Genomic DNA, 13,708 nt, shown 5'->3' with positions numbered 1-13,708 from the left:
AAAAAAAAAAAAAAAGAAAATTTGGGGGCGCCTGGGTGGCTCAGTGGGTTAAAGCCTCTGCCTTCTGCTCAGGTCATGGTCTCAGGGTCCTGGGATCGAGCCCCACATCAGGCTCTCTGCTCAGCGGGGAGCCTGCTTCCCCTTCTCTCACTGGCTGCCTCTCTGCCTACTTGTGATCTCTCTCTCTTTCAAATAAATAAATAAAAATCTTTAAAAAAAAAAAATTTGAAATTTATAGAGATCAACTTAAAAAAATAGTTAAAACTTGTGATCTAAATGTTCTATCACTAATTAAGAGAATAAAAAGAATTATTCCACAACATATTTCACCTATATAGGAATGGATTCTAAACCCTGAATTAAACTGGTTTTCCCCCCTCTGTCTAGCAACAGTCAACAATCACCTTCTTAACTGCTTAAATCTTAAAAAAAAATCAATGTTTCAGTGCATTAATAGTTTCAGTTTCACCATTTATTCATTTGTTCATACATTCAACCAACATTCATCAAACTCTTATCACATTCTAAGACTGTGCTACTCAGAGTGTGGTCCTCCAGACCGACAGTACTGGCATCACCGCATGCTGGTTAGAGACGTGGAACCTCAGGCCTCTCCCGGATCTACCCTGGAGTCTGCATTTAACGGGAACTCCAGCTGATTCATCAGCACACCAGAATTTCTGACTAGGCACTAATGATACCACAATAAGTAAAAACAGACATAATCCCTGTGTTCAGAAAGCTTCTCTTCTAGTCAAACACAGTAACAAGTAGATATTACACGTAGGGTAGTCTGGAAGAACACTGTCAGAACAAACCCTTAGCCCTCGCTGGCAGTGGGAGGAAGAATCCTGAAGGAAGCGGTATCTTCCCCTAATTCTTGACTATGTGGAAATGTCAGGAGGAGAAAGGTCATTCAGGGAAGGGGGAAAAAAATAGGACATGAAGTGAAACTGAGATATGAAAGTCTCTCTCTTTGGGAAATCCCAAATCTTTTAGTATGAGTGGGAAGAGATGAGGGGCGGAGCTGGTTCTGAAGGACCTGGTTTACCATCCTGAGGAGCATAATAAGCTTTACCCTGGAAGAAAGGGGAACCATGAAGTGATTTCAACCTGGAGAGCAGGAACCTCATGTATCATTTAGAAAAAAATCATCCCAGTGGCCAAAGGGTCAAGATTAGAAACAAGGTGAGACCAGTTAAAAGGCCGTCCTTGCAGTAATCCAAGAAAGGTATTATCAAGAGTCTGCACTAAGTGGCAGTAATAAGGATGGCAAGAGAAGAACGAATTCAGTAGATATGAACACTGCAGAATGTAAAAAAGGTGGTGACTGGTGGCTGAGAAGAAAGACAGAGGAAGCAGGTAGAAGGGCAATGGAATAAAAAAATTACTTCCAAAATTAGCATGCTATCATCTTTCTGCGGGACAGTTTGGAAACAGTGACTTAAATAAAGTAAAAACTTCACACTCAAACATGTTACTTTCACAACAAGAAAGGGAAAATGTTTATTATGTCCATATCTTGTCACCCACTTCTGAGAGTTTGTTCTTCAGATACTTACACCAAAATTTATACACTAAGATGTTTCTTGCAGTATTATTTAGAACAGAAAAAAATAAAAACAATTAGGGGTCTCATAATAGGAGACTGGCTGTTATAGATACACAATTCAATACACAATTCAAATATGAAGCAGAGGAAAAAATGTTTTTTAAGACCACTGAATGATAAAGGAGAATCTCGTGAAAATAAAATCACATGAAAGTAAGTTATACAGTATATATATGTGTGAGAATAAATGAGCATACAAAAGCTGACAGAAAAATATTATTAACTGCTGCTATTGGCTCTCACTGAACTGTGTAACTAGGAGGGAACTTTCTGTTTCCTACATTTTATCTGATTATAAAACAAAACTCTTAAAAGTTTCCATTTAGGAGGAAAACAGAACAAAACAACCCCGTATCTGAATGTCCAAGTGGAGGGAGGTGCCAATTCCTACAACAGAGAACCCAGCAGGAAAGGCAGGTAGATGAGGAGTTGGACTGTGAGCACAGGGAGTCGGAGGGCTGGACTGCTGAGCTCGGGGGCAAGACAAAACAGGCCTGGAGATGTAATACAGGCATCAATCAACAGCATATGATGGTGGATAGAGCCAAAGTTCTGGAGGGAATCATTCAAGATAAAAATACAGAGTAAGAAGTAAAAGAGCCCTAGAGCCCAACACTGGGGAATAACAAAATTTAAGAGGGGGTAGAGAAAGCTGGCAAAGGTCTGAGCAGAGAAGAGTGGCTATAAAAGCAGACTTGAAAAAGTCAAGAAGAGTGATGTCACTGACGTCAGCGGAGGAAAAGCTGCAGGTCAGAGGGAGCGGCCAATCAGGTCAAATGCTACACGGAGGTCAAACAGGATGAGGAGCGCCTATGTGATCTACAAGAACACTGATGACTTCGGCGATGGCAGCTTCTGAAGAGAGAGATAGGGACAGAAGCCAGAACAGTGAAGTCTCTAGAATGTGGGAAAGCAGAGAAAGTGATATAAACTGCTCTTTCAGGATCTTGGGAAGGTTAGAGAGTTGTTCAAAATGGGGGAAAGGGGGTTTCCTTCAAAGAGTTGAGAGAGAAAGGCCGAAGACGCACCAACACCTCTGCCCAGACAGCAACAGCTGCTCTGGACTCCCCTGAGACCATCACAGCTGTCAGCATCAATTTCCTCCACTTCCTGCCCAAGATTTTAGCGGTTTGCTGTTTGCTGTCTGTCATCACCTTCACTGCCATTGCTCCTATTCCAGAGGAATCATGGGCCTTACCCCTGCTCAAGGCAGAGCCAATACCTTTAAATCCCATCCTCTCATATCTCCTCGTTTATCCTTTCTCCTTTTCTGTCTTCAGCTTTCCCTCCGGACTAACTCTTTCCCCTTAGCGTATAAATAAGCTGAAGTCTCTGCCACCTTGGGGGAGAAAAACAGAAATTAGAAATGGGAAAAGAGGGGCACCCGGGTGGCTCAGTGGGTTAAAGCCTCTGCCTTCGGCTCAGGTTATGATTTCAGAGTTCTGGGATCGAGCCCCGCATTGGTCTCTCTGCTCAGTGAGAACCTGCTTCCCCCTCTCTCTGCCTGCCTCTCTGCCTACTCGTGATCTCTCTCTCTCTCTCTGTCAAATAAATAAAATAAAATCTTAAAAAAAAATGGGAAAAGAAGACCAAAAAAATGCTTGAGTGTCCATTATTTCCCAAAATAAAAATTTTGAGTTTCTGTTACATTGCCCGCTATGGATGTAAAAACAGAATTCTTGCCTCTAGTGGAACAAACAAGTAAACCATTCATCTATTCATTTGACAAATATTTATTGGTTGCCAACTGGCCTCCTGAAACATATTAACAAAGGCAGGGGAATATAGACAATAAACATAAACACACATATACAAACATACATACATCATAATAATAAGTGCTTGGAAAAAAAACAGAGAACAGAGAGTAATGGGAGGTGCCATTTTAGGTAAGACAGGTAGGAAGGCTTCCCTAAGGAAATGACATTTGTGCAGGAACTTCGGTAAATGCACAGCAAGTACCAAGGCCCTGGGACAGGAACATACTTGATGTGTTCAAGAAAGTCAATGTGGCAAAAGCAGAGTAGAGCAAGAGGACAGAGGTAAGAAAAAAATTAGGTCAGAGAGGATACCAGGCCCATGTCATTAAAACTATGATAATGGGGGCGCCTGGGTGGCTCAGTTGGTTGAGAGGCTGGCTCTTGATTTCAGCTCGGATCATGATCTCAAGGTTGTAAGATCAAGCCCTGCGTCAGGCTCCGCACTCAGCGGGGTAGTCTGCTTACGGATTCTCTTCCCCTTCCTCCCAGCGCCTCCTTTCCCGCTCACGGGTACACACTCTCACCTTCTCTCTCTCTAAAATAAATAGATATATCTTTGAAAAAAAGCAAAAAACAAAAAATATGATTTCATCATAACCCTCACAGAAAGACACTGAGGATTGTGACAAGCATAAGAGGGTCTGATTTCAGTTTCCAAAGGCTCACTTGTGTTGCTGACAAGAGAATTCCAATTATAATATAGTGATGAAGTATTCCAATAAACAGTAATTTGTCAAATCAAAAGAAGGACACCAAACACTGACTGAGTTAGGATGGGCTTCTCAAAGGCAGTGATGCCCAAACAGAATACTGAAGGACAGGTAAGAGTTGACAAGAAGAGTAGGGATAGAGTGGTAACTCAAATAGAAGGCACAAATGTAGAAAAGTCACAGGAGTTTTTAAAAAGTTTGGTATTTCAATCCCCAGCATCAAACAGTCAGAAAATATTTTATAAAAATATATCACTGATAATGTCTACCCCCCAAAGAAGACACCTGGGAATAAACCTAATAAAATATTTGCATGATCTTTATGGAGAAAATTGCAAAGCTCTGTGTAAAGACATCAAAGAAGACCTAATTAACTGGAGAGATAAAACTAACGGACAGATAAAACTAGTATCCAATACGTAAAATGTGTGTTCTCCCCACTAACCTACAAATGATATGTTCCAATCAAAATCCCAAGAAGTACACCAAAAGACATACAAGAATTTTATATCAGCATGATTCGTAAAAGCCCCAAACTAAAAAAACCCAAATACCTACACACTATAATCATAAAACAGATGAATTATATACCAATGAAAACAAACTAGAGCCACACACAATTCAACACAAATGAATTTTAAAACAAAGTAAGCCTGGGTGGGTCAGTGGGTTAAAGCCTCTGCCTTCAGCTCAGGTCATGATCTCAGGGTCCTGGGATCGAGCCCCACAGAGGCTCCCGTGGAGCAGAGAGCCTGCTTCCCCACCCCGTCTCTCTCTGCCTGCCTCTCTGCCTACTTGTGAACTCTGTCAAATAAAATAAATAAATAAACTGTTTAAAAAAAAAAAAAAGCCAGCAACAGAACATATATAGCATGATTCCATTTACATGAAGTTTAGAAACTAGCAAAACTAATTCATGGTGTTACAAGTCAGGATGGTAGTTTGCTTTGGGCAAAAAGAGGGAATACTTTGAGAAGAAGCACACGGGGTGGTTTTGGGGTACTGGAAATATTTCCTCACAAAGTAGCAATTATACACAGTATTCACTCTGTGACAATTCAACAACCAGGACACTTACAATTTGTGTGGTATTCTATACTAATGTCATATACTTCAATAAAATTATAAACAAAAATAAAATAAAATAAATAAAAATAAATAATAATAAATATAATAAATATATAATATATAACTATATATTTATATACATAAATATATAATAAATAAATATAATTAATAAATAAATAATAAAAAATAACAAAAATAAAACAGCTAGTGTCTGCAATTTCCCTGGAAATGCATCCAAAAAATACGATGGATTGATACAGGGATGGATAGACATGTGACAAAGCAAGTATAACAAAATGTTAATGGCAGAATTTAAGAGGCGGACATAAAGGTCTTCATTGTAAAACTCTATCATTTATTTTGAAACTTTTCATAATAAAATGCTGGAGGAAAAAAAAAATCCCAATGAGGTTTCTGGTTTTGTTTTATTTTCGCATAACTCTACAAGCTGGTTCTAAAGTTATGAAAAATTAAAAAGGGCAAGAACAGTCAAGACAACTCTGGAGACAGAAAAGGCAAAGGGCGCCTGGGTGGCTCAGTGGGTTAAGCCGCTGCCTTCGGCTCAGGTCATGATCTCAGGGTCCTGGGATCGAGTCCCACATGGGGCTCTCTGCTCAATGGGGAGCCTGCTTCCCTCTCTCTCTGCCTGCCTCTCTGCCTACTTGTGATCTCTGTCTGTCAAATAAATAAATAAAATCTTAAAAAAAAAAAAAAAGGCAAGAAAAAGACTGTTCTAACAAATAACAAAACTAGTCATTAAGCAGTAGTAACTAAGATGACTAGTTACTAGTTGTAACACAGGTAAACAGAGACCGGTGAAACCGAACAGAAGGACATAAAAACGAACTCACGCACACTGAGAAACAGATAAGGCTGACACTAAAGATCAATACAGACGGGAGCCTGCGCTGCTCTGTTGGCTAAGCCCCTCTCTTCGGCTCCGGTCATGGTCCCGGAGTCCTGGGATCCAGTCCCATACTGGGTTTCCCCTACTCCGCAGGGAGCCTGTTTCTCCCTCTCCATGCCACTCCCCCTGCTTGTGCTCTCTCAAATAAATAAAATCTTTAAAAAAAAAAAAATCAGTACAGAAAAGTAAGACTTTTTGATAAATAATGATTCATAGATTAGATGAGATGCACTTAGAGAATACTTTTAATAACTCAAAGGAAAATAAAAATTGAACAAACACAAGTTGCAGAAGAATACACATAATTCTCTCCAATAAATATTTATGTGATATAAAAAAGGAGAAATAATATTTTACAATTATTAGGAATATATTCATATGTTAAAAAATACAGAAATACTTGGCAATAAAATATCAAATTCAGGGCAGTAGTTACCCAGGGGATGGATAGAGATCCATGGACAACAGTGCATAAGACAGATGGCATGTGCATATATAAATATTTGCTATATTACTATTCACATCTTTTCTGAAATCTTGTTTTTATAACAAATTATAGTTATTTAATTAACAAAAGTTTGAAGAAAGAGTGCATTCTTTTAGGGGCGCCTGGGTGGCTCAGTGGGTTAAGCCTCTGCCTTCAGCTCGGGTCATGATCTCAGGGTCCTAGGATCGAGCCCCAAGTCGGGCTCTCTGCTCAGCGGGGAGCCTGCCTCCCCCTCTCTCTCTGCCTGCATCTCTGCCTACTTGTGATTTCTGTCTGTCAAATCAATAAATAAAATTAAAAAAAAAAAAAGAGTGCATTCTTTTAAACAGTACTAAAAAGCAAAAACTGGGGCACGTGTGTGGCAATGTTGATTAAATATCCAACTCTTCGTTTTGGTTTTACTCATGATCTCAGGGTTGTGGAAATGAGCCCCACGCAGGGCTCCACATGCTCAGCTTGGAGTCTGCTTGAAATTCTCTCTCTCTCCCTCTTCCTCTGTGCCACCCCTGCCATGCTCACATGCTCCCTCTCTCTCTCTCTCAAAATAAATAAATCTTTAAAAATTAAAAATAAAATAAAATAAAAAGCAAAAACTATGGGTGCCTGGGTGGCTCAGTCGGTTAAGCATCTGACTTAATTTCAGCTCAGGTCATGATCTCAGGGTTGTGAGATCAAGCCCTGAATTGTCAGACTCAGTGATCAGTGAGGCATCTTCTTAAGATTCTCTCCCTCTCCCTCTGCTCACACATAAAGATGTATGTGCTCTCTCTCTCTCTCTAGTAATTTTTTTTTTTTAAATTTAAAAACCAAAGACTAGGAATGGGGGAATGAAAAGAGAAGCTAATGAAACAGAAAGACACCAGACCCTGCAAGCCTTGTAAAACATGACTTTTGTTTTTACCCCACAGAGCAGTCACTGAAAACTATTAAGCTAGGGAGGTCTAAAAGATTACTCTGACGAGGTATAGGGTAAGTTTCCTAATGACAAAGGCTTATTTGTCATTTAACTCCTAATCTTAGTACAGTTTATGATAGGGATGTTCAATAAATATTTGCTTAATTAATGAATTTATGGAAGGGGTTGGGAGGGAGAAGCAGAGAAGTACAAAGACAAATCAGAAAGCAGTTGTAATAACCCAGGCAGGAAATGCTGGGCTTATAATGATCACCTAAACTTACTATTTCTCTACTCCATAAGAATAGTAAGAGTAAAGAAACTTTCAAGAGACATGAAATAAAGTAATGATCACGAACATGAAGACCTTGGTTCAAATTAGGCAATGCAATAATTCCATATGTACTCACCATTCTTGCGCTCACTAAGTGGAGGCAAATTGGGATTCCTGCCAGGGTGGAGGCCTAGGGTCAGCTCGGGCTGCAAGGAGAGCTCCTGCAGTTCATTGGCAACAGCTTCGCTCTGGGGGCTGGGGGCCGCAGACAGGGACACCAGCACTGGTTCATCATCGTTTTCGCCAGCCCCTCCTCCGTCCAGCCCATTCACAGCAATGACGGAAGGGGGCAGGCACACTACACTGGAGAAATCCACTTTGGCTTTCGTGATGGCAATCTGGAAATGGAAGGGCAGACAAAAGTTGAGGCGTCACTGTGAAGCAACAGACTATTCCACCGGACATATGCTGAATACTATTCTAAATCATACTACTGGCAAGCTACCACTGATCTTAAGCATTTTCTCTCAAGTAAGTCAGAATCATTTTTAAATTAATGTTTACTGGGGCGCCTGGGTGGTACAGTCAGTTAAGCATCCGAAAATTGGTTTCAGCTCAGGTCATGATCTCAGGGTCGATCATGAGGGTCATGAGATCAAGGTCCGCAATGGGTTCTGTGCTCAGCGGGAAGCCTACTGCAGATACTCTCTCCCTCCCCTGTCCCTCCTGCTTGTGCTCTCTCAGTCTCTCTCTCTAAAATCAATAAAATCTTTTTTAAATTAAGTAATTGATATTTACTATGCTCACAGAGTGCATGTGATTTCAAGTCTGATGCTGTCCCCAACTATATCTTTCAGGAGGACAATATAGAAATGAAATAAAAACAGCACACACAACCTCTAATCGGATAAAAAGAAACAGTGGCCAAGCAGAAATAGTTATGGAATAGATGTTATCCTCCAACTACCAAGGGGAAGTACCTTGAGAAATAATCATTTTAATGAGTATCCAAAAGGTATTAAAGTCTTACAGTGTACCAACATTATCTAGGGGAGAAAGTTTCTTTAAGAAAACAATTCCCAGGGCGACTGGCTGGCTCAGATGGTACAGCATGTGACTGCTGATCTTGGGGTTGTGAGTTCAAGCCCCACACTGAGTGTATAGCTTACTTGGAAGAAAAAAACAATGTCCAAGCCATTAGATTTCATAAAAAAAAAATATAGAGATGTATGTTTTGATGATAAATATTTGTCCAAATATTTTAACTTACATGAATATTTAATAATATCCAGAAATGCGTTATTAAAAATGAAACAGCTGGCAATGTAAGAACAAGATCTTTAAAAATGATATAGAATACTTTATAACGTGAAAGTCTTTCTTTTTTTTTTTTTAATTTATTTGGCAGACAGAGATCACAAATAGGCAGAGAGGCCGGGAGGGGGGTGGGTAGCGGCAGGCTCCCCGCTGAGCAGAGAATCCAATGCGGGGCTCAATCCCAGGACCCTGAGATCATGACCTGAGCCAAAGGCAGAGGCTTTAACACACTGAGCCACCCAGGTGTCCCGAAAGTCTTTCCAATAGCATCTTTTCACTAAACCGTAGCGTGGACTAATGGTTAAGTGAATTAGGAACTTATTCATTCACTGAATCCTAATATGCAGTTAAGAAAAAATTTTATAAAGCATTTAAAGTGTGGAAAATGCTGACTAATATGTAAGAAAATATATGAAAATGCATACTCATATATAAAAATATCATCCAGAGGAAAAAGAGATAATAGGCAAATACAACAAAAACACAAAATGGGTCTTGACTGGACTATGAACAATTTTCTTTCTTTTTTACTTTCTTTCGTTTCCAAATTTTCACTAAAACACATATATATTGTTTGTATATTGAAAAAGCTATAGTTCTTTTTTTAAAAGATTTTATTTATTTGTCAGAGAGAGAGAGTATAAGCCTGGGGGAGGAGCAGAGGGAGAGGCAGAAGCAGGGTCCCCACCAAGCAAGGACTGGATCCCAGGACCCAGGATCATGACCTGAGCTGAAGGAAGACGCTTAACTGACTGAGCAACCCAGGCATCCCAAAAACTATAGTTCTTCATCTAGAAAAAGGACCTAGGAGTTCCCTGCAGACTTCAGTGAACACTTTAATTTGGAGATGAAGAAACCAATAAAATACTAGAAAACTATGAAATGAAGAAAGGCATTAAAAACTAAAAAATAGGGGCACCTGGGTGGCTCAGTGGGTTAAGCCTCTGCCTTCAGCTCAGGTCATGGTCTCAGGGTCCTGGGATCAAGCCCCGATTCCGGCTCTCTGCTCAGCAGGGAGCCTCCTTTCTCTCTCTGCCTGCCTCTCTGCCTACTTGTGATCTCTGTCTGTCAAAAAAATAAAATCTTTAAAAAAAAATAAAAATAAAAAATAAAAAGACCATCACATCCTATCTTCATATAAGGCTACAGTGTGCCCTAATGTGGTCGTAGTTCTGACCGATACACCTCATAAATATAAAATGAACTGGAAAAGATCCAGATTACAGCAATGAAGATGGGGGAATGACATTAAGAAGAGTGAACATATTAAGAAGGACTCTACTCCGAAAAGGCTGGAAGGAGACTTGAATGAGGCAAGTTCAAGAGAAAAAATATTAGGGATTTAATACCAGGAACTTAATATTCTAAGCGGTAGAATGGGCAAAACAATGGAAAATGACTTTTTTAGGGTTTGAACAATTTTAGGAATTACAAAACAACAAATATCTAAGCAAATTCAGAATCTAATCTTCAAAGAATTTTTTCCCATCTTGCCTGTGACTTAACCATCTAAGCTGTGTCTCTGTGTGCACTAGGAGGAAAACTGTTAGACATGATTAGTACATCTGGCTCAGTACTCTTTGCAAAAGACTCTGAAAGAGCATGTTTGCTTTCCTTAACAGCAGCCATTTTTGACTTAAAGTGATATGCAAGGATCCTTTGAGACCCAAACTCCTTGGGACTGCAGCCCTCAGGCCTCAATACCCTTCTCCACCCTGATACACATGCACATGTGCTCACACATGCACACACACGTGCACATGGATGATGGCACCGAGACGTGTGTTTTTTTTTTTTTTTTAAAGATTATTTATTTATTTATTTATTTATTTGACAGAGAGAGATCACAAGTAGGCAGAGAGGCAGGCAGAGAGAGAGGAAGGGAAGTGGGCTCCTGCTGAGCACAGAGCCTGATGTGGGGCTCGATCCCAGGATCCTGGGATCATGACCTGAGCCGAAGGCAGAGGCTTTAACCCACTGAGCCACCCAGGCGCCCCGAGACGTGTGTTCTTTTAAAAAACAAGAACTCATAAGTGAGTCCTAAACTAAAGTAGGAGGACAGTATCAAACCTTCAGCCCTAAGACAGAGGAAAAGGAGGTTCATATACAACACCATTCAGCTATAACGAAAGAAGGAAATCCTGCCATCTGCAACAATGTAGATGAACCTCAAAGGCATTATGCTAAGTGAAATAAGTCAGACAGAGGAAGACAAAGTATGATCTCACTTAAGATTTATGGTTACAAGGCAGGGGGTGGTGGGAAAACTGGATGAAGGTGGTCAAAAGTACAAACTTCCAATGAAAGATAAGTACTAGAGATGTAGTGTACAATACGACGACTACAGTTAACACTGCTGTATGGTGTACCTGACAGTTGTTGAGAGTAAATCCTAGAAGTTCTCATCACAATGGGAAGGTTTTTGTTTCTATACGAGGTGATGGATGTTAAAACCAAACTTAGGGTTGTAATCATTTCACAGTATATGTAAGTCAAATCATTATGCTGTACACTTTAAACTTACACAGTGCTCCATGTCAATTCTATCTCAATAAAACTGGGGAAAATTATGAAATTATTCCTCATTAAGAGTTCATACCTCTCACTAGAAAACTAAGAAATTTAGCGGAGATGGTAACAACTGCTTATAACAGACCTTGTAAAATAGTATCTGCATATTAACTAGCACTCAATAAATACTTGTTGGGGTCACCTGGCTGGCTCAGTAGGTAGAGCATGCAACTCTTGATCTTGGGGTCATGAGTTCAATCCCCATATTATGGACAGAGTTCACTTAAAAAAAATAATAAACTACCTTAAATATATATATATACATATATGCATTAATACATACATACAAACATACTTGTCTAAACAAAGACAGAAGCAAATGAAAGATACCTAAAGATAATCTGTGGACCAAGACAGGGAGGTCTTGAGGAAAATCTGAATGGTATAAGGAAGAATGCATGAAAGATATGAAACATTAAAAATAATGCTTGGAACTCAAGGGCAGGAACTCCTGTTACACTTCTGGGCTAGAATCATAGTTTCATACAAAAAGTTCTTCACCAAAGAGCAAAACCCCATGATTTCAGACTTAACTAATATCTGGGACACTATAACTTGAGAACAAAGCAAAATTTTACACTACTTTTTGGGAAGGGATGATAGGATAAAAGAGTGCCAGCAGTTTTAAGAGAAAAACTGGGGCACGTGGGTGACTCAGTCATTAAGCGTTTGCCTTAAGCTCAGGTCATGATCCCAGGGTCCTGGGATTGAGCCCGCATCAGGCTCCTTGCTCCATAGGGAATCCGTTTCTCCCTCTCCTTCTACCCCTCCCCCTGCTCCTATTCACTTTCTCAAATAAATAAAACTTAAAATACTTATCTATTTATTTATTTTATTTAACAGATTAAAGAAAGGCATGTCAAATTCTGTAGTGATGCAGTTATGTTTGTGCCTGTCAATGTCTGGAATGAAAGAAAAAGCAATCTGAAAAACCGCTTTATTGAGAAAATCTGAAAAACTGCTTTATTCCATTCAGAATTTATTTTAATAGCTTAGTAACTGATTAAGTTCCATATTTATGGAATCATTAAGGGCTTGGAGATCACTTGAAATTTTCATACATATACTTCACCACATAGTTTTATTGGGTAAATTACATGCTATGGTGGTATCTACTAATGTTTTCAGTAATTACTATTTCAATTATTTCAAAAGCTTCAGGATATATACTTTTTAAATACCATTATTAAACTGCATTACAACAAAATTCTTCCATAAAATCATGGGCCACAGGATGGGGAGGTAGGTGAAACAAGAGTGGCAATGTTGGTAACCGCTGAGGCAGAGTACTGACTGGGTACATGGTGACTCATTAAACTATCATTCTCTCTGCATTTGTGTATGCTTGATAACATGCTTTTAATGCTTTAAAAAAAAGAAAAGGTTATTGCATAGAACAAAGTGAAGACCTGGTAAGACATAAAGCAACATGTCCTCAATCTTGACCTTAGAAAATAAGCCAAACAAAAGTCAAAATCAAACACTGACAAAAGAAAAGAATATTTAGCATAAAATATATATACATATATAGAGGATTTATTTCTCTAGCAAACATATTACTTCTACTCATTTTTAAACAGCCCACAGAGGAAAGTCCTAGTAAACTCTGACAATCTAGAGACAATATCCAAAAATGTGGAGGTACACTCACAATGGATTAAAATGTCTCCTCTACTAATTCCTAAATACTCCCAAAATTTTATTTACTGTATAACCTGCAAGAAAAAGAATCTAAAAGCGTAATATTTATCTCAGACTATATGTATTATGTTATTTAGAAAAATGTAAAAGTTGTATCTCAAACAAAATACTTTCTGAAATGTCTCAGAGGAAAAGTAATTAAAATAACCAAAAGGAAAAAAAATCCATGTCATGTTTTGGTGTTGTAAATTTATAATTCCACTCAGTCCGAGATCAAACTTTCTTTTACATCATAGGATCACCAACTCCCAATTTCTTGGCTGCTGACTTGCATAGGATCAGTAGCAGACAGAACAAAAACAACATGGGGGCAGGGTCATCTCCCACAACCCATCTGTTTCACTCTCTTGCTGGCCTGATGCCGCCTCATCTTTTCTCCACCCCACCCCCTTTTGGGGCTGCATGC

The 13,708-nt window shown here is 39.3% G+C and overlaps 1 protein-coding gene across 2 annotated transcripts in view; it reads right to left on the bottom strand.

Annotated features, from left to right (window-relative positions):
* Positions 1-13,708, bottom strand: part of MRTFA (myocardin related transcription factor A) — a 199,946-nt gene that overhangs the window by 120,408 nt on the left and 65,830 nt on the right. For both annotated transcript variants that reach the window (XM_032882936.1, XM_032882928.1), the window contains one exon: positions 7,850-8,111. In XM_032882936.1, the coding sequence (XP_032738827.1) occupies positions 7,850-8,111 (262 nt within the window). The remainder of the gene's footprint in view (positions 1-7,849; positions 8,112-13,708) is intronic.

This window comes from Lontra canadensis, unplaced genomic scaffold (assembly GCF_010015895.1).
Source record: "Lontra canadensis isolate GAN:19392208 unplaced genomic scaffold, GSC_riverotter_1.0 scaffold84, whole genome shotgun sequence".
In the NCBI taxonomy this organism is placed as follows: domain Eukaryota; kingdom Metazoa; phylum Chordata; class Mammalia; order Carnivora; family Mustelidae; genus Lontra; species Lontra canadensis.
Note: the sequence above shows the minus strand (reverse complement) of the source record. Positions and strands in the feature narration are given on the sequence as shown.